This window comes from Narcine bancroftii, chromosome 4, assembly GCF_036971445.1.
Source record: "Narcine bancroftii isolate sNarBan1 chromosome 4, sNarBan1.hap1, whole genome shotgun sequence".
Taxonomy (NCBI): Eukaryota; Metazoa; Chordata; class Chondrichthyes; order Torpediniformes; family Narcinidae; genus Narcine; species Narcine bancroftii.
This window is the reverse complement of record NC_091472.1, coordinates 173732490-173754524: the sequence shown is the minus strand read 5'-3', so window position 1 is coordinate 173754524 and position 22035 is coordinate 173732490. Positions and strand designations below refer to the sequence as shown.

Sequence of the window (22035 nt, the reverse complement as noted above, 5' to 3'; positions counted from 1 at the left end):
TTCAGCTCAGGCCAGACCTACATCTTAAGAGCTTCAGCATGATGTTTCTACTTTTATATTCTGTGGTCTTATTGATAAAGTCTATAAGGTGTATTTTTTTTTTTTTTAAATATTGCAAATGCTGAAATCTGAAAAAAAAAACAGAAAATGCTCGCAATACTCAACAGGCAAGGCAGCATGTACAGAAAAAACATTAGAGCCCAAAGACACTTCAAAGTTATGCATGACTGATTAACTCAAGCTGGCCTCCAACTTGCAATTACATACACATAACCCATTTTCCCCTCAAGCTGGCCTCCAACTTGCAATTACATACACATAACCCAAGTCCCCCTACTCCTAATAGTATCCTTTCTTGTATATAGTCATTTCCCATTTTTTCTCCCAAAATATCCATCACATTTCTCTGCATGAAACTCCATCCTGCTGCAGTACCCACCTGCTTCGATCCTGCTGCAGTGTATCACTGCCTTTGCAGTTTATATAGCATTACAAGACACATCATCGTCAAATTTATAAATTATTGCTTGCAAATTCAAGACTACTTCCTTTAATATAGGTAAAAAATCTATGGGTCTTGCACCAATTCCTGGATAAACCACTATTTCTCTGGTCCAAAAAGGACAACCATTCACCATCACCCTTTATTGCTTGGCCAACTTCATACTGATGCAATCAATGTTTCTTTTGTGTCACATGATTCAAGTTTACGGAGGAGCTTATAACACACCTTCTCAAAAGCTTGTGGTTGCCCTGTGTCACAGCAAGAGAAAGAAGGAGCTTGATTTGAGTGGCATCCAGTTGGGAAACAGTTTACTTATTCACACACATGTGCATTTTAAACATTCCTCTCAGGAACCCCCACACAGTTTGCCCTGCAGTCAGAGTCCTCCCGGTTCCTGATGTCAGCAGTTCAACTTTCTAAGCCAGTTTGAACTGCCCTTGGGTGAGCCACCACAGAAGTGAAATATCCAGCACCTGCACTTGCTCTGGTTGTTTGGGTAGGCCTCCTTGCCTTTGCAGTGTGGGCACTGTTATCGGTCGATCGAGGTCGAGGTGTGCTGGTTTGAGGTGGTCAATGGTGAGTATCTCTTCATGTCTCCCATGTCCAGGATGCAAGTCAAGCCATTGTGGCATACCTCCTTAAATGGCCCCTCATAGGGGCGGTCGTGCGTGCCTTTCTGGACAAATGTCTTCTCACAGCCCTGCAAGTCCTTTGCCATCTAGCGTGTCGTCGTCCCATGGCCATTGTGATGTTTAAATCCGTGCCAGTTTACTAAGCCACTCACGCAGTTTGTTTAAGACCTCTGATGGCTCATCTTCCTCCCTTCAAGCTACTGACACGAACTCTCTAGGCACCGTGAGTGGGGCGCCATATACCAGCTCTGCTGATGAAAACTAGGTGCTTGTTGGGCGCCGTTCGTATGCCAAGCAGCACCCAAGGTAGTTTGTCTGCCCAGCCTGGCCCATGGAGATGTGCCATCAGGGTGGCTTTAAAGTACCCATGGAAGCACTCGACCAGGCCATTTGACTGCAGGTGGTAGGCTGTTGTGCAGTGGAGCTGTGTTCCCAGCAGGCGCAACATTGCGGATGTGAATTGCGGACCTCTATCCAAAATGACGTGGGCCGGGAGGCCAAAACGTGCCACCCAGGTGGAAAATGAGGGCCCGAGCGCATGACTCTGTGGAGGGATCTGCTACGAGAATTGCCTTCAGCCATCTTGTGAACCTATCCGCCGTGGTAACAGGTACCTTGATCCTCTTGACCCTGGTAGAAAGCCAACAATGTCTACACATACATGCTAAAACCTCCACTATGATGCCTGAGGCTGATCTGTGGATACATTGCAAAGGAGTGTTGGATCCCTGGTCCAATGGCGATGTCCTCCAGGTGAAGGCTCAAAACCGGAGTCCTGTATGCCGGGATCTTCGTGTCCTGGCGCTGAGCTTCAGCTCGTGCCGTATAGTCCACCCCCTGAGATAGGGAATGCACTGCTTGCACAGAGGCGCGTGACGGCACATCAGCAACCTCATTGCTCTTCCCGGAGATGTGTGTCATCAAACTCCAAGACACAAGAGAGGTGGCGTTTTTGGCGGGCTGACCTTGGGTCCAACACTTTGGGGAAGCCAAAGGTTAGGGACTTGTGGTCAGTGAAGACAGTTCCCTTCCTTTTGAGAAAATCCTGAAAGTGCTGGATGCCAGGTACAGGGCAAACAGCTCCCCGTCAAAGGCGCTGTATCTGACCTCCAGGGGTCATAGGTGCCAGCTGAAGAACATCAGGGGCTTCCATTGGCTGTCGATGAGCTGTTCCAGGACACCGCTCACCATGAGAGCGGTCGGTACACCCACTTGGGGGTGGACCACAAGTGTGCATTTGCCAGGGCGTCCTTGGTCTTCTCAAATGCCGTTGCCATCTCTTGTGTCCACGTGATCTCCTTAGTTTTGCCAGACATGAGACCAAACAGGGGTTGCAGGATGCGGGCTGCCGAAGGTAAAAAGCAGTGGTAAGCGTTCACCATCCTCACAAATTCTAGTAGATCCTTAACCACGATGGGTCTGGTGAACTGGCAAATGGTTTCCACCTTTGCCGGCAACGGGACGTCGCCGATGTGGATGATGTGGTGCCCTAAGTCTATAGTGGACAACCAGAATTGGCACTTAGCAGGGTTTATCGCAAAGCCGAAACCATGCAGGCAGCGGCAGAGAAGACACAGGTGTTGTAAGTGTTCCTAGCGGGAGCTGCTGGCGATAAGTATGTCGTCCAAGTAAACAAACGAGAACTCCATGTCTCGCCCCACCATGTCCATCAACCATTGGAATGTTTGTGCTGCGTTTTTCAGACCAAATGGCAGCCTGAGAAACTCAGAGTCCGAACTGTGTAATAAGAGCTGTCTTTGGTATCTTGTCTGTGTGCACTGGAATTTGGTGGTACCCACAATGCTAGGTCTATTTTTGAGAAAATGCAAGCCCCGTGCAGGTTGGTAGTAAAATCCTGTACATGGGGCACAGGGTAGCAGTCTGCGGTGGTGGTGTCATTCAGCCTTCTGTAATCACTGCATGGTCTCTCCACTCTCACAACAGGCTTGTCCATGGCCTCCTGCACTGGCAAACCTAGGCCACTGCAAATTGGAGAAACAACACTTAATATTCAGTCTGGGCACTCTCCACTCAGATAGCATTAACATCAACTTCTTTGGTTTCTATTAGCCCCTTCCCTGTGTCTGTCTGTCTCTCTTTCCCTATCCCTGTCTCCTTTCATCCAGCTCCCACCCCCTTCCTTCTCCATTCAATGAGTGTGGGCAGCACGGTTGGCATAGCTGTTAGTGCAACACTGCTACAGTGCCAGCAATTGGGACCAGGGATCAAATCCAATGCTGTTTGAAAGGAGTTTGTATGTTATCCCTGTGTCTTTTTTTGGTTTTCCCCAGCGACTCCAGTTTCCTCCCACCATTCGAAACGTACCAGGGGTTGTTGGTCAATTGAGCAGCATGGGCTCATGGACCGAAATGGCCTGTTACCATGCTGTATATCTAAATAAATAAATCTCCTCCCGCAATCACTTTCCAGCTTTTTTTCCCTTCTGTCCTCCCATGACCTCTTGCCCAAGCCTGTGCTTTTGCATGGCCATGCAACCCAGCACCTCCATCACCCCCCCGCCCCCATCACTTTATTCAGATGCCTGCCCGATTTTTGTTCATACCATAATGAAAGGTTCAGGCCTGAAATGTTGGTTAGATATCTTTGCTTTCTATGGATACCATGTGACCTGCTGAGTTTCTCCTGCACTTATTTTTTTTTAAACTTATTTATTCTAAATGTTTTCACTCCTCTAACTCCAAATCTGTGCCAAAGTATTACTATCAATCGCACATGCTTTAATTTTGCTGAATAATCTCTTGTCTGCCTTCTGAAAGTCCAAACACATCACGTTCATATGTACAGCCTTAGGTATTTTGTAAGTTACAACCAAAAACTATTACCTTCTAAGTGCATTCACTTAATAATAGAATTCAGTGTTTCCTCAACTACTGGTGACAGGCTAATTGATTTACAGTTCCCCACTTCCTTTCCCCATCCTTTTCTTAAACAATGGAGTTCTGCTTGTTGCCTCGCAATTTGAATAAACTGCTCTAAAACTCAAGGAATTTCAGAAGATGACAACCAGCACATTCAGTAGCTTCACAAGAACTACTTTCCAGTCATCAAGACCTTTCAGGTGAATTTCTATCAGCTCCAATTCTGCTTTTATTACAACTGTTGCTTTTCACCATTACTAGGAGGTCTTCAATATATTTCAAGACACACATTTGTTTAATTTTTCAGCCATTTTCTTATTCCCCCATAAGAAATTCTCATTCTGAAAAGTACAATTTTGACTTTAGCTGATCATCTCACTCTATCTCTTCAATTTCATAGACCTAAATTTCTCAAAGACTGTTCTTTTTGGCAACATTACAAGCTTTTTCCTAACATTATTCCTAACAGCCATGGCTGTTTAGATTTTTTTTTGCCTTGAGGAATAAGTTTATTACAACAGCAATTCTTTAAATGTTAGACATTGCTCATTCAGCACAATACTTTTTAATTATTTTAAATTTAAATTTAGACATACAGCACAGTAACAGGCCATTTCGGCCCATGAGCCCGTGTCATATAACCTACAATCACAAGTACGTTTCAAACAGTGGGAGAAAACTGGAGCCCCCAGAAAAAATCCACACAGACTCAGGGAGAACACATGTCCTTACAGACAGTGCAGGATTGTAACCCCAGTCCCAATCACTGGCACTGGAACAGCATTGTGCTAACCATGCCACCCCCTAATGTAGCTTCCCAATTCATTGTAGCCAACTCATGCCTCACACCTTTGCAATTTGTTTTGTTCACATTTAAGAACCAAATCGTTTTTTTTAATATTCTGTTGTGTATAATTGTATGTTATTACAGTATTAATCTTCCCTACAACCAGCAGATTATTAACTCTTTCTTGTTGCACAATACGAGATAGAAACATCATCTGTTTTCTCATTGTTCCTGCAACATACTGATCTAGAAAATCTCTCCTGTACATATTCTGCAAATTCAACCTCCACCTCATTACCCTTAATTTTGTGAGCTCCTATAAGAGTTCAACAGATAAACAAGGTTGGTGAATTTTTGTGCCATTCAGCAAAATCCAAACATCTGCAAATCAATTCTGATGCACATGGAAGGAAACAGTATGCACCTGACAACCCATTGTCCATTTTTGTGGAAAGCAACAAGAAAAGAGCATGACCGTATCCAAAATTACCAAAGACTTCAATCGCCATTTGATTGAAAAGCAGCAAAACCATGCTAATATAACCAATTCTAACCTATTATTTCAAGAGGAAGCCAAACTGCAACAGCCCTGACAGTAACAAAAAAATCATGGCTAGCTCAGGAAAAAGAGGCCCATGTTTCAGCTCTTGCCTGGAGTTTAATATCACATACAAAGCAGAGATGTGTTCACTGAATGTAATTTTTAATGTCAAATCTTCGGGAGGAAAGCTAGAGTAGATCATACAGCAATCAGAAGGAAGGGAAGAGAAAAAACAATTTGCGAATTTTCAGGAAAATCTCAAAACATATATTAAAATCTATTAAGATCTGCAGAAAATATACGAGCAATAAAAACTAATTAATGTACATTTTCCAAAGGGTTAAAGAACAATCTGTGAGCAAATATCAGCAGAAGCATTAATTCTCAACACTTCAACATGTAAACAAGACAACTAAATATGGTACAATATACAATATACCATCATATAAAGCCTGTGACATCAAATTCATATGGGTTTTGAAGAACAAATTCAAGCTGAATTAAGAGGATGTCAGTGAAAACAAAATTAGCTTCTTACTTCACAAGTTCTATCCATTTATTCAGAACACTTCACAGAGCACTGGGATAATGGTCTAATTTTTCAGAAATCTAGGACAATATTAATGGAGGGCATCAAAAAATAAAACCATTAAATGAGTTATAAATCATTACATAGTGACATCATGATGTGTTCTCATTTTATCTTGCTTCTCAATTTCTGAAAAGAAAATGTATTCCTTTGGTGGAAAAATAATCTAAAATGTGGTAGTTAAAGTTTAAGCACGCCCAAGATTAAATATGTACGATACAACAGCCTGCGTTGGTACATACGTAAACTGAGAGATAGGTTGTGCTAGCTGAAGATCTGGCTCCTCATCTTGAACTGCCAATGCCCGTTTATTTCTGCGCAGCTCAAGTGCTTCCTCAATCACAGCCCGAGCCTCTGCTGGATCCACATCCAATGCATGAATGGACATATCGCTGAACACAAAAAATAACACAAATTCAGCAAAGCTCAGAAGTCAATATCTGCATAGGCTAATTTGTTTTTCTACTTATTGCGTTTCACTTTAAATTATCATTGTGAGAAGGAGAAGACCCCATTTAACCCAAAATCAATTGAATAGCCCCACTTTAACAGATTATTTTCTGTCTGCAAGGTCTCAACATATTGCTTTGCTTGCTTGACATGCCTTTAACAAAAATGGGTACAACCTGTGTTTTCAATTCAAATACAAAATAAATTCTCTCATTTTCTTTCTCTCTCTACCCCACCCCCCCCCCCCCCCCCCCGCCCTCCCTCAATGTCAAAAGACATTTGACAATAGATATAATGAATACCAGCTGGGTGTGGTTTTGGTGAATTAAAGTAGTTCAAGAACAGAGAGCAATGAACAGCCACTTCTCAGACTTTTTAAATATTTAATTTTGGGATCCAGAACAAGGCCAGCATTTACCTTGCCCATCCATAATACCAGAGGATCAATGAATGACAAATGACAAAGGGCAAGGAAAGCATACACAAGTGTAGAATGGTAGCAAGGTAGAGAGCAAAGTTGTACATTTAAGGAGGTAAATGTCAATAAAATGGAGAGGGCGAGCTAACTTTAGAATGCTTTCAAGTTCTTCTAAATAGAAACAAGACCCTTAATGCTGAGCATTCAGCATATAATTTTAAAGTTCACAGATAATGAAACAAAAAAAAGGAAACAACTCAGAATATATTAACAGACTTCATAAGGGAACAGACTGATGAACTAGGAAAACATTTTATGAAAAATTTTAAAGCAAAGAATTGAGCAGGACCTAGAAAGTGTTTGCACACAATTTTTTGACATTGGTTAGACATGTTGAAAAGCTTGTTAAAAATGTTCCTGTGGCGGCACACCACTAGGCAGGCATGTAATCCACGTGGCGGGGCAGCCGGCCAAAATGGCGCCGTCAGGGGTTTCCTCTTCTTCTCAGCACAGAGCTCAGAAGCCCGCGCTGGGAGACCACGTGACGCCCGGTGACGTCAGCGCCCCTCAGCACGGTTCTCAGCCAGGTCCGGGCTGGGAGTACAAGTCCAGCCCAGCAGCCTGCAATAAATCAGTTCTGCTCACTGAGCTCGACCCGTCTGGTTGTGTGTTCTTTCAGTAAGTGTAGCTGCCGCTACAATTGGTGAACCCCGACTGGTTCAAACATCTTTGAACCCATCATGAGCAAACCTGGGATCAGTGCTATAGCCATCAAGCTGCCCGACTTCTGGGTTCAGGAGCCGGAGACCTAGTTCAGTCACGCGGAGGTTCAGTTTCACCTCCGCCAGATTTCATTTGACACAACCAAATTCTACCATGTGGTCACCGCCCTGGACCAGGCCACCGCCAAACGCGTGCTGCACCTCGGTCAGCACCCACCCGCCGAAGACAGATACAAGACCATCAAGTGAATGCTCACTGGATCCCTTGGACTATCCAGGCGCCAACCCATGGGTGATTACATCAGCTGCCCACTCTTCGAGCACATTTTCCTCGACCATCTTCCTAAGGACATCCAGCCGTTTCTGGCCCAAGAGAGCTTTACCGACCCGAGGAAGGTTGCTCAGAAGGCCCAAGAGCTATGGCTTGAGCGATTCCCAGAGGGCTTGTTGGTCTAGCACAGGGGTGTCAAACTCAAATTCACGAAGGGCCAAAATTAAAAACTTGGACTAAGTCGAGGGCCGAACTAAATATTTATTGAAAATTTTCAACAACATCTGCATGTTCTCTTCTTTCAACATATGTAATGTTAAACTTTTTCTTATTAAAATAAATGTTTAATAATAGTTTTGGATAAACTCTTTCATTGTCATTGGCCCATTTCCTTTAGTGTCTGAAACCGTGCACATGACGAGTCAATGAGGGATGATTAAAGCAGTGGTCTTCAAACTTTTTCTTTCCACCCACAGACCACCTTAAGCAATCCCTTACTAATCACAGAGCACCAATGGCACAGGGACGCGAGTGGAAAGAAAAAGGTTGAGAACTGGTGTATTGTGGTAACTCCACATCTGATTAGGTTAATTGTTAGGCAAGTGGTCAGAGAAGGACCGCCCCCCCACCCCACCCCAAGAAAGCCTTAAATCACAGGAACAAAATAAGCTTCCGTCTCACTGCTCCCAATCTTACACACAGTCCTGATGTGGAATGTGGGGTCGCAGCTCCACCTTCACCCGAGTTCAGGTGCTGTCTGTGTGGAGTTTGTACGCTCTCCCCTTGTCTTGGACCAACAGGTCGGTATCCTGACAAAGGCACCCGAACCCCCCCCGTTGAAACGCCGGCGTCCGGGGCGGTGGAGGAATTGGCTGAGAAGAGCGCGTTGCTCCCACCCCCCTCCCATGGTTGGAGAGGGATTAAACTGCGATCTCACGACGCCGGGATCGTCTCCAACAAAAGGAGCAGGAGGCAGGGTCCGCCGCGCACGGAGCGAGGGGGAAGGCATCGCCAACGAGACGTTCGGTCCGGCGTCGCCGCTGAAGCACAGACCCAGCGAGGATGGTCCCCAAGTCCAGCCGCGTCTGTGTGTCCGGGAGCCGGGCGGGCTGAGTGTGGCGCTCCGATTCCCGGGATTCGGGATTCTGAGATCCCTCCACACCTCCGGCGTCTTCGTTTTCACCTTCAGTGTGCTTGCGCTATACTGGCGCGGCAGCCAGCGGGCCAACTCTAATATTTATTTAATATGATCTTGTGGGCCAAATATAATTATATCACAGGCTAAATTTGGCCCGCGGGCCAGAGTTTGACATGTGTGGTCTAGCAGGTCACGTGACATGAGCATGACCATGACAAGCCCACCCCAGGCGCTGCGGTAGAGCATCCGGCCCCTGCAGGGGCCACTAAGAGCATAATCAGAGGCACGGCATCCGCTCCAGGCCTCTGCTTCTACCACCAGCACTGGGGAGCCAAGGCTCAGAAGTGTTGTCAGCCCTGCTCATTCCAGGGAATCGAGCAGGCCAGCCACTGTTAATGGCTGCTGTGGCTGGCCAAGGACACAGCCTCCTCTACCTGGGGACTCAGCCAGTGGTTCCTCGTAAATACTGGGGCCCAGATCAGCGTCATCCTGGCCACAACCATCGAGTCCAGGAAACGACCTCGAGGACCTCCCCTCCGTGTGGCTAACTCAACAGAGATCCAGACTTATGGAGACAAGACGGTCCACTTCCAGATCGGCCGACGAAAATTCTCGTGGAGGTTCACCGTCTCGTCCCTTCCGACCGCCATCCTGGGTGCCGACTTCCTCCTCGCCCACGGGCTTCTGGACGACATTCAGGGTAGGTGCCTGGTGGACACCTGTACTTTCCAGGCCGTTCGCCTCAATGCCTCCCGCACAGAGCAGCCGCAGATGGCCATGATCAGCACGCCCAGAGAAGAGTTCCAGCGAATCCTGGACAAATTTCTGACCCTCCTCAAGCCGCAGTTCTCCGCTGCCTCACTGCGCCACGGCATGTTCCATCACATCCCCACCCAGGGCCCACTGGTTCATGCCAAGGCACGCCAGCTCCCACCTGACAAGCTCCAGGTGATGAAGGAGGAGTTTCTGCATCTGTTGGAGCTGGGGATCATTCGGCGGTCCAACAGCCCGTGGGCCTCACCGCTCCACCTGGTCCCGAAAGCCTCCGGCAGCTGGTGCCCCTGCGGAGACCATCGACGGCTCAACGAGGCGACAGTTCCTGACCATTACCCCACCCCTCACATCAAGGACTTTACGGCCAACCTGCATAGTGCAAGGGTTTTCTCCAAGGTTGACCTGGTGCACGGGTATCACCAAATCCTGGTGCACCCTGAGGGCATACCAAAGACGGCCATCATCACCCCCTTCGGCTTGTTCGAATTCCTTCGCATGCCGTTCAGGCTCAAGAACATTGCTCAGACCTTCCAGCACCTCATGGACTCAGTGGGCAGGGACCTGGATTTCATCTTCATTTACTTAGATGACATCCTCGTTGCCAGCAGGGATTTGGCGCAACACAAGGCCCACCTGCGCACCCTCTTCTCCCGGCTGGCCGACCTCAGCCTCACCATGAACCCAGCCAAGTGCCAGTTTGGGAAAGAATCCATGCAGTTCCTGGGCCATACCATCACGGCCAAGGGAGCCACGCCAGCCGCTATGAAGGTCGCCGCTATCAAGGAGTTCCCACGTCCGGACAATCTCAAGGAGGCTGCAGGAGTTCACGGGTATGGTCAACTTCTACAACCAATTCATCCTGGGAGCTGCGCGCATCATGCAGCTGCTATTCACCCTCATCGCAGCCAAGCACAAAATGCTCACCTGGACCCCAGAGGCCTGCAGCGCATTCGAGGACACCAAGGATGCCGTTGCGAAGGCTACCATGCTTGCCCACCCGCACAACGACTTGCACATGGCACTCTCCATCGATGCCTCTGCCACAGCCATTGGCGCCTCTGCCACAGCCGTCAGCACCGTCCTGGAGCAGCAGGTGAACGGACAATGGAAGCCGCTGGCATTCTTCAGCTGGCTTCTCCGCCCACCAGACCACAAGTATAGCGCTTTTGACTGTGAGTTACTGGGCATGTACCTGGCGGTGCGGCATTTCTGCTATTTCTTGGAGGGGAGGACTTTTACCATCTTCACTAACCACAAACCCCTCACCCAGGCACTCGCGATGGCAAAGGAAGGACCCCTGGTCGGCCCGCCAACAGCATCACCTCTCCTTCGTGTTGGAGTTTACCACCAACATTCGGCACAAGTCGGGGAAGGACAACATGGTTGCCAATGCACTTTCACGACTGCCCATCTGCACGCTGACGCCCGGCCTCGACTTCAACCAGCTTGTCCGGGGCTAGAAGTCCGACGAGGAGACGCGAGCCTTCAGGACAGTCTGCTGTTCCGGGACCTCCCGACTGAGCGGCGGAAGAACCGTCCAGTGCGATGTCTCACGTGGACATAGTCGGGTCCTTACCCATTTCCCAGGGCAACCATTACCTATTCACGGTGGTGAACCGCACCACTCATTGGCCCGAGGTGATCCCGATGCCGGACACCTCCATGGGCTCCAGCTCCCAAGCGCTGTTGCACAGTTGGGTCAACCAGTTCGGCGTTCCAAATCACCTCACCAGCGATCGGGGCGCCCAGTTCACCTCTGCGCTCTGGGCAAAGCTCACCAACAGGTTGGAGATTGAGCTACACCACACCATGGCCTATCACCCGCAGGCCAATAGGCTGGTTGAGCATCTGCACTGCCACCTTAAGTCGGCACATAGCCCGCCTTACCAGTCCCGACTGGGTGAACGAATTGCCTTGGGTGCTCCTGGGCATCTACATAACACCCAAGGAGGATCGGCAGGTGTCATCAGCTGAGCTGGTCTATGGCGCACCGCTGGCACTTCCTGGTGATTTCATCAACGCGCCTCACAACCCCCAGCAGTCACCACACAAGCTGTTTCTCCACCTCTGGGCCCACTTGGACTCCTTCACACCCCCACCACTGCCAAGTCACGACACACGGCCATCTCATGTTCCCAGCGAGCTGCTTTCCGCAGAGTATGTTTTTATTCAGTGGGGCCTGCCCGCGGCACCTCTGCAGAGTCCTTACGAGGGGCCATACAAGGTTGTCCAGCGTTCAGGGTCTGCGTTCACGCTGGACATCGGCGGCAGGCTGGAACTATTTACTGTGGGCAGGCTGAAGCCAGAGGACCTCGACCCCACTGAACCAATAATTGTGGCCCAGCCCAAGAAGCTAAAAAGGACATTGGCAATGGGTTCATGTTCTGGCCCAGCCCGCGATCTGCTTCCGCAGCCCATGCCAGATGAACCACTCTGCCACCATCTGGACCGTGGACCTGATGGATGGGTGCGAAAGGTCGTGGGTGTGATGGAAGACTTGCCTGCGCCACTGCTGGGGAACCACTGGCCACGGGGTTCTGGGGGGGGTTGTGTGGTGGCTCATCACAAGGCAGGCGAACCGGCCCCATTTGTAATCCGCTTGTAATCCACACGGCGGGGCAGCCAGCCAAAATGGCGCCAACAGGGGTTTCCCATTCTTCTCAACACAGGGCTCAGAAGCCCGCGATGGGGGACCACGTGATGCCCAGGTGACGTCATGCCCCTCAGCGTGGTTCTCAGCCAGGTCTGGGCTGGGAGTATGTTCAGCCCAGCAGCCTGCAATAAATCAGTTCTGCTCACTGAGCTCAACCTGTCTGGTTGTGTGCTCTTTCAGTAGCAGTGTAGCTGCCACTATATTCTGTCGATTTTATAAACAGAAGCATAGTTTTTTTTTAAATGGACAATTATGCTGGGCCTTGATAAGATTCTAGTAAATTCCTTGACCACGTTGTGTCCAATTCGGAGCATCACATTTGAGGAAAATTGTCCAGGCCTTAGAATGCGTTGAGAAGAGATTGAAGAGAATGGCAGCAGGGTCAAAAGTTTTCAATCTCAGAGACCAGATAAAGTGTGGTGGTTCTTCTTTTGGTGCAGAGATGTTACAGGAAGATTTGCTACTGTTTAAAATTACGAAGAGTTTCCATTATCTGAAGTTCTGGCAACTAAGAGACACTAATTCAATACAATTGACAAAAGAACCAGAGATGACAAGACTTAAAAAGGAAAATTATTCCATTGTGGTTCAAATTTTAAGCAGTGCCAATAAAAAAAGTCTCAAATAAAAACTAGTCAAACTCAAAAGGGAACAATTGGCATGAAAGAGCCTCGGGATCAGGATCATTTAGATAATTATTTCAAAAAGCAATTTCAGGGAGAGAAACAGCACAGAAATAACCTTGTCCCATGCTAACTTGTTCTATAGTTTCAGAAACCAAGTCCACTGCAAAACAAACCATTTTGTTTCTATAGAGAAACAACTGCCAAAACAAAATCTGAAAACATTTCATGCAGAGAAACCTGAAATTTCTAGGTACCACAGAACAGCTGAGTTATATACACAGCAAGGAAAGGAAATGGTAGTCAAAAAAAATGTCTTGCATTGTCTGGGTTTTGAAACAGAAATCAATAAATATTCACCAAATACTTGAAAGTTGCAAAGTATTCAAACTTGTCTTAAAACATGATGCTAGAGTTGCAACAATCCTCAAAAAATATTTGTAGGTATTTAACCTCCATCTGAGTGTATTATAGCAAGGCGTTATTTAGATGAACATACATGCACGCCACCTCAATTCATTCAACTTGTCTCTTTCCTTAGCTACAACCCCAAGGCTGCTTCTTACTGTTAGCATGTGCTCCTCCCCTTCCCTCCTCTCCTACATTTTTATTAGAGTGTCTGCCTGTTGTTTTTTCTTATTCCTGATGATTGGCCCAGGCCCAAAATATTTGTTTCCTTTAACTTCCCATGAATGCTGTGTGACCTGCTGATTTTCTCCAGCACATCTGTGTATTGCCTTTGACCCCAGCATTTGCAGATTTTCTTGTTCAATTTCGTGCTTAGTCCCCGACACTGGTCCCTGAGCACATGTGATTGCATTGCTATATTTGGTTCCAACTCTAACTACAAATTTGCTAATAAAACCACTGCTATTGGCCAAATTATTGGAAGTGGTGATCAAGAATCCAGTTGACTGGTGCCAGAAATACAATCTTGCTCTCAATGTCACCAAGACCAAGGAACTTATTATTGATTTAAGGAAAGAGAGGCTGAGGAACCAAACACCAGTTCATATTGATGGGATGGAGATGGAGAGGGTTAGAACCTTTAACTTCCCATTGTCCATTTTTCAGAGGACCTCTCTTGGAGTCAGCACATCGAGGCAACTGTGAAAGCACACCAATGTCAGTACTTTCAAAGGAGTCTGAAATGTCGTCACATACACCATCTAACTTTTACAGGTGCAGTGTGCAAAGTATACATCATAGGCTCTGACCTCCAACCCACTGAAAGCATCTATGTGGCATGCTGCCTTAATCAGGCAGCCAACATCACAAAGGACCCCTATTATCCTTCACAATCCCTTCTCACTGCTACCTTCAGGCCTCAAGACTAACACCTTTAAGTTCAAGAACAGTTCCTTTCCTACAGCAAACAGATTCTTGAACTTCCCTGATGCACTAACCAGGACCTGCTCCAACACCTCAAAAGGACTGTTTGCACTATTGTGAGTGACTTTTTTTTATTTGCACAAGGATAATTATGAATATTTATTATCTATCTTTTATGTCTATTTATTGGCTTTCAGTTCAATTAAGTATTTAGCATATAGCTGTTTTATAGATTTTTTTTTAAACAAACCTGTTCAGCTCCAGAAAAAATAATCGGTGCATTTGTACATTGTACAATGTATATACATTTTGGCAGTTTCCGCAAAGCAGGACGTCAAGCGCTGAAGAGCTGGCTCTGAATGGGCAACTAAAGCGGCATCATCTGCAAAGAGTAGTTCACGGACAAGTTTCTCTTGTGTCTTGGTGTGAGCTTGCAGGCGCCTCAGATTGAAGAGACTGCCATCCGTGCGGTACCGGATGTAAACAGCGTCTTCATTGTTGGGGTCTTTCATGGCTTGGTTCAGCATCATGCTGAAGAAGATTGAAAAGAGGGTTGGTGCGAGAACACAGCCTTGCTTCACGCCATTGTTAATGGAGAAGGGTTCAGAGAGCTCATTGCTGTATCTGACCCGACCTTGTTGGTTTTCGTGCAGTTGGATAATCATGTTGAGGAACTTTGGGGGACATCCGATGCGCTCTAGTATTTGCCAAAGCCCTTTCCTGCTCACGGTGTCGAAGGCTTTGGTGAGGTCAACAAAGGTGATGTAGAGTCCTTTGTTTTGTTCTCTACACTTTTCTTGGAGCTGTCTGAGGGCAAAGACCATGTCAGTGGTTCCTCTGTTAGCGCGAAAGCCGCACTGTGATTCTGGGAGAATATTCTCAGCGACACTAGGTATTATTCTATTTAGTAGAATCCTAGCGAAGATTTTGCCTGCAATGGAGAGCAACGTGATTCCCCTGTAGTCAGCCTGAAGAAAACTGAGGTCCTCCATCAGCCAGCTCCCCACCATGACTACCAGCCCCCCCACATCTCCATCGGGCACACAAAACTCAAAACGGTCAACCAGTTTACCTATCTCGGCTGCACCATTTCATCAGATGCAAGGATCGACAATGAGATAGACAACAGACTCGCCAAGGCAAATAGCGCCTTTGGAAGACTACACAAAAGAGTCTGGAAAAACAACCAACTGAAAAACCTCACAAAGATAAGCGTATACAGAGCCGTTGTCATACCCACACTCCTGTTCGGCTCCGAATCATGGGTCCTCTACCGGCACCACCTACGGCTCCTAGAACGCTTCCACCAGCGTTGTCTCCGCTCCATCCTCAACATCCATTGGAGCGCTCACACCCCTAACGTCGAGGTACTCGAGATGGCAGAGGTCGACAGCATCGAGTCCACGCTGCTGAAGATCCAGCTGCGCTGGGTGGGTCACGTCTCCAGAATGGAGGACCATCGCCTTCCCAAGATCGTATTATATGGCGAGCTCTCCACTGGCCACCGTGACAGAGGTGCACCAAAGAAAAGGTACAAGGACTGCCTAAAGAAATCTCTTGGTGCCTGCCACATTGACCACCGCCAGTGGGCTGATAACGCCTCAAACCGTGCATCTTGGCGCCTCACAGTTTGGCGGGCAGCAGCCTCCTTTGAAGAAGACCGCAGAGCCCACCTCACTGACAAAAGGCAAAGGAGGAAAAACCCAACACCCAACCCCAACCAACCAATTTTCCCTTGCAACCGCTGCAATCGTGTCTGCCTGTCCCGCATCGGACTGGTCAGCCACAAACGAGCCTGCAGCTGACGTGGACTTTTTACCCCCTCCATAAATCTTCGTCCGCGAAGCCAAGCCAAAGAAGAATGTATATACCAATAAACTCATTATCAGCTCTCTATTTAGCACATGTAGGTGCTCTCCTCTTCCTTGTCCATTTTAATTTTTCATTTATACTAGCCTCTCTTTCAATTTCTTGAAAACATTACAACCACCCCATCATTTTAGCATCATCTGGTCTGCCACCATTATCTCACTAACTTGCCATGCCTTCTCGTCACCCAACAATGAATTCCAACATGCTGCACTCCCTTTGCTGTGCCATTTTCACTGCTATTTTTTATCATTTGGTCTCTATTCTGCTGCTCCTCCCTTGCTGTCCATTCTCTCTGCCTCATTATCCCTTTCTATCAATCAATCTCTCATCGACTCTCCCCCTCCCTTTGCATATTCTCACTCCTTCATCCATTTCCAATTACTTAATCCTCATTTTCCCCATCACATTCTTTCTTTCACATGCACAAAATATCTGTTGCTCCAAACATAGAATTCCTGTTTGAATTTGCACTTTTTTTTCATTCCTCATGCATCATAATTATGAAGGCATTTACCCATAGATCTAAAAATGTAATTATGAATAATACATCTTATACTGAAAATAGATTTACAATGGTGCAAACCTCAATATTCTCTATTATAATAAGCAAAATAGAAATATTATGCAAGTGCAATTTTGCTTCCATGTTCATTAAAAGATAAAAGCCTACCATTTCAAGAACATACGAAATGAATCCTTTCTCAAGCAAGGCTGTTCTTCATATATTTTCTCTTTCAAAACTAAGCCCTTGCTGTACCGGCAGTCTTTCTCCAAAGCTTTGCATATGTAATAAAGACAATCTGAAATGAGAAAACAATGAGACTTCATGCACTTGGTTTTAAATAAAGCAGTTTGTTAAACCATCTCCACTCATTATGTCCACTTTAAGTGGCTTTATAATTATCTGCTTGAAATTAAAAAAACAATTAACTTTGCAATGTAATGTTGCATTTTTGCTTTGAATTATCCTTAAACCAAGCATGGTAGTCAACAAGAGGATTATATTATGATTGTTCTACAACACGAAAGTAGATTAAACCAACAATGTACACGTACATAATCATTAAATAGTTTTGAAAAAAAGTTTTCAAAGATGATTGTTCCACAAGACTTGAAAAGCTGGTTCTCAAAATTTTCAAGTTAGCCTGTTGAAGAAAGTTTTAAGTAAAAATTTTAACCTGAGGATCAGTAATACAAGGCACCTCATCTTCAGCTACCTTCTTAGATATTCTTCCTCTCCATAGTTGCAACACCACTTGCAGGTTGGAGCAGCATGCTGAAACAAGTCATGAAAGACCTCAACAAATGAAGACGCTGTTTACATCCGGTACCGCACGGATGGCAGTCTCTTCAATCTGAGGCGCCTGCAAGCTCACACCAAGACACAAGAGAAACTTGTCCGTGAACTACTCTTTGCAGTCGATGCCGCTTTAGTTGCCCATTCAGAGCCAGCTCTTCAGCGCTTGACGTCCTGTTTTGCGGAAACTGCCAAAATGTTTGGCCTGGAAGTCAGCCTGAAGAAAACTGAGGTCCTCCATCAGCCAGCTCCCCACCATGACTACCAGCCCCCCCACATCTCCATCGGGCACACATAAGTCAAAACAGTCAACCAGTTTACCTATCTCGGCTGCACCATTTCATCGGATGCAAGGATCGACAATGAGATAGACAACAGACTCAACAAGGCAAATAGCACCTTTGGAAGACTACACAAAAGAGTCTGGAAAAACAACCAACTGAAAAACCTCACAAAGATTAGTGTATACAGAGCCGTTGTCATACCCACACTCCTGTTCGGCTCCGAAACATGGGTCCTCTACCGACATCACCTACGGCTCCTAGAACGCTTCCACCAGCGTTGTCTCCGCTCCATCCTCAACATTCATTGGAGCGACTTAATCTCCAACATCGAAGTTCTCGAGATGGCAGAGGCCGACAGCATTGAATCCACGCTGCTGAAGACCAAACTGCGCTGGGTAGATCACGTCTCCAGAATGGAGGACTATCGCCTTCCCAAGATCGTGTTATATGGCGAGCTCTCCACTGGCCACCGAGACAGAGGTGCACCAAAGAAGAGGTACAAGGACTGCCTAAAGAAATCTCTTGGTGCCTGCCACATTGACCACCGCCAGTGGGCTGATATCGCCTCAAACCGTGCATCTTGGCGCCTCACAGTTCGGCGGGCAGCAACCTCCTTTGAAGAAGACCGCAGAGCCCGCCTCACTGACAAAAGACAAAGGAGGAAAAACCCAACACCCAACCCCAACCAACCAATTTTCCCTTGCAACCGTGTCTGCCTGTCCCGCATCGGACTTGTCAGCCACAAACGAGCCTGCAGCTGACGTGGACATTACCCCTCCATAAATCTTCGTCCGCGAAGCCAAGCCAAAGAAGAATGATAACTGCAGGAACCAAAAATGCTTTTCTCTCATTCTGATTTTTATAAGAATGCATTGTCAGCTTGGTTTAATATGATTTTTGGGTTTTTTTTAAATTTAGATATATAGCATGGTAACAGGCTCTTCCAGCCACAAGCTCACACCACTCAAATATACCCATGTGACTAATTAACCTACAAATCCTATGTGTCTTTGGAAAGTGGAAAGAAACCAGAGCACCTGGAGAAAGTCACACACACATGGGAAGAACATACAAATTCTGTTCAGAAAGCAGCGGATTCGAACCCGGATCACTGGCACTATAATAGCATTGTGCTACCCCCTGTACGTTAACGATGCCGCCTGAATCTTCTGTGATGAAGAGGTTGAAAATCCACTGAAGACATTTTCAAACAAAACATATTCACATGAAGCAATTCTGTATTGTTCCCTTCTTTGTCCAGACCGACTTCAGTAGGAGGCTCAATGGTTGAAGCAAATTCACATTAAAGTTTATCAGATTCTGTACAGACAATTTTCGTATGGACAGCCAACTTGCAGTAAAAATGTGTTTTTTAAAAATTATAGTCTAGTCCAATGGCTTTTAGTCTTTATACATCAGGGACAAACAGCAATTATTCACTGGCCACAGGATCGTTCCTGACTGGAACTGCAAATAAGGGTCCAGTTGCTGACTGCATCACAGTATGATGCAAACCAGAGGTCATGGGTTAAGAGTTAAAGGGAAAAGATTTAGGGGGAATATGAGAGGGGAACTTCTTCGCTCAGAGAATGGTGAGTGTGGAACGAGCTGTTAGCTGAAGTGGTGAAAGTGGGCTCAATTTTAACATTTTAGAAGAATTTGGACGTTCATGGATGGGAGGGATATGGAGGCCTATGGTTTGGGTAGAGGTCAGTGGGTCGAGGCAGAAAAGTAGTTTGGTACAGACTAGAAAGACCAAAGGGCCTGTTTCTGGGCTGTAATGTTCTAGTCTCACAGGATCCATAGGAGGTAAAGATATCAAACCGACATTTCGGACCAGAGCCTTTCAAGGTTCAAAACACTCTTATAACTGGGAACAGTGGGCAGCGTCACAACACCAATAGGATCCTAGAAGTGGTTAATTCTTTACAGTTTGCATCCTTCAAAACCAAAAGATCCTCATCAAATAATTCCATGAAGATGGATACAAAGAGGTCTGAATGCAGATCTACACATTTATAACCCCACAAACTGAACCCCAGGCTCATTTTATTATTCTCTAAGGAACAGGACATTAATTATGATCTATTAAATCTACATCAATGTGCCAGTGCATTAGGGAAAAAGGAATGGCTGAAAGCAGCTTGCAAGATTGAATGAGCAAAAGGGGCTCAATCTGAATCCTGCTGTTAATGTTAAACATTAAGTGAGAAATGTGCTTTAAAAACATAACGACCAAAGGCAGCAGCCTCAAATTCTTATTCCATCACGATTGCGCAGGATGATTTGTGTGTATAAAATGACAAACTGTACAGTGCTCTCCTTAATGTTTGGGACAAAAACACATTTTTCCTCATTTGCAACTGTGCTCCACAATTTTAAATTTGTAATCAAATGAATCACATGTGATTAATGTGCACATTCCATATTTTAAAGGTTTGACCATATAGAAATTATAGCATTTTCATACATCGTCCCCTCATTTCAGGGCATTATGATATTTGGGACATAGCAATGGTATGTATATTAACGTAGTTCTGCTTAGAACTTTGTTGCATATCCCTTGCATGCAATGGCTGCTTGAAGTCTGCCATTCACAGACATCACCAGGTGCTGAGTATTTTCTCTGCTGATCCTCTGCCAGGCCTCTACTTCAGCTCTTGCATGTTTTAGGATTTAGGGCAGGTCCACCATTGCTCGATGCGTCATGACGTCACCGGTAGAAGGTAGATCAGTTGTCCCTTTGTGTTTTCAGCATATTGGAGGGTAAGTTCAATTGTATTTAGATCAGGAGACTGACTTCGCCATTCACGAATTTTCCAGTTTTTAGCTTGAAAACTCCTTTATTGCTTGAGCAGTATGTTTTGCATCATTGTCTTGCTCAAGAATGAAGCACTGTCCAATGAGTTTGGAGGCATTTGCTCCAACCTGAGCAAATCAGATGTTTCTATGCATTTTGCTATTGCCATCAGCAGTTACATGATCAATGAAAATAAATGTGCCAGTACCTGTGGCAGCCGTACATGCCCAGTCCATAACACCACCACCACATTTCACAGATGAGGTGGTATGCTTTGGATCTTGGGCAGTTCCTTTACACCACCACACTTTGCTCTTGCTATCACTGATACTGGTTAAACTTCGTATCATCAGTCCACAAGATCTTTTTCCAGAATTCTGCAGACTGTTAAGCCCCTTTCACACCTGCCAGTGATCCTACGAATCAAACACCAATCAGCCTTTAAAGTGGCAAGTGTGAAAGCAAAATCTGCTCAACACCGGCATCAGATGACATTATCTCACACCAGGGATTGCGGGCCTCGACCCCTAGTACAATCCCCAGTGTCTGCAGATGCTGACATTGAGATCAGGCAAGTGTGAAACAGGCAACTGCATTCCAGGCACTTCCTATTAAAGGTAGAACAGATAAGTGTCGGGGATAAACCCTCGCAAGTGTGAAAGCGTTCAGTATCCTAGTTAGGAATGGTCTAGTGCGAAAGGCCAAACCCCCATTCCTATCCTGGGACACTGAACGGCCAATTTACTGAAATGCAAATGTGAGAGGAGCTTCAAATACTTATTGGCAAACTGTAATCTGACTATCCTATTTCTATGGCTAACTAGTGGTTTGCACCTGTATTTCTACTCATGAAGTCTTCTGTTGACAGTAGTCATTAGCTCCTTTCACACTTGCATCCCACTAAATTGCCCAGTGTCCTGGAATAGGAATGTGGCTTTTCACACTTGACCACTCTGAACTGGGACAATGAAAGCCATCCCCAGAGTTAAGACTGATCTACCTTCTACCGGTGACGTCATGACGCATCGAGCAATGGTGGACCTGCCCTAAATCCTGATCAATGTATTATGGTCTTATATTTGAACAAAATTATAACATAATTAAACTTTATGTACAACACAGTATGAGGCCTTCAGCTCTTGTTGTTCTTGTGTCGACCTATATAAACCTTTATAAGGGACCGTGCGAAAGTGCTAGCAATAAATAGCAATAGTGGACAATTTTTTATTTTAAACAGGGTGAGAAAGTTGGTAGCACTTTAGCACACTATTTATACAGCATGGGAAAGTTTGTAGCACTATAGCACATAATTTATATAGTGTGGGAACGTTGGTAGCACTATCGCATACAATTTATAAATACTGTGGGAAAAAGTAATGGCAGACCTGCCCTTCCAGAATTCTATGTGGCAGAGAAAGGGCTGTATGCAATGGCTGCATGCATGGAGGGGTTACTCCGCTGCACAGCA

General features: G+C 46.0%; 2 protein-coding genes across 21 annotated transcripts in view; one reads left to right on the top strand and one right to left on the bottom strand.

The window, feature by feature from the left end:
- The window catches only part of patz1 (POZ/BTB and AT hook containing zinc finger 1), a 749193-nt gene that overhangs the window by 461153 nt on the left and 266005 nt on the right, over positions 1–22035 (top strand). The gene's annotated exons all lie outside the window — the stretch shown is intronic.
- Positions 1–22035, bottom strand: part of LOC138761246 (calcineurin-binding protein cabin-1-like) — a 449064-nt gene that overhangs the window by 402833 nt on the left and 24196 nt on the right. For 11 of the 12 annotated variants that reach the window (XM_069933059.1, XM_069933061.1, XM_069933058.1 and 8 more), the window contains exons 6-7: positions 16857–16986; positions 6176–6325 (exon numbers count right to left, since the gene is read on the bottom strand). In XM_069933059.1, the coding sequence (XP_069789160.1) occupies positions 6176–6325; positions 16857–16986 (280 nt within the window). Of the gene's footprint in view, positions 1–730; positions 1451–6175; positions 6326–16856; positions 16987–22035 lie in introns of those variants that run through there. The other variant, XM_069933069.1, reaches the window with a different exon arrangement.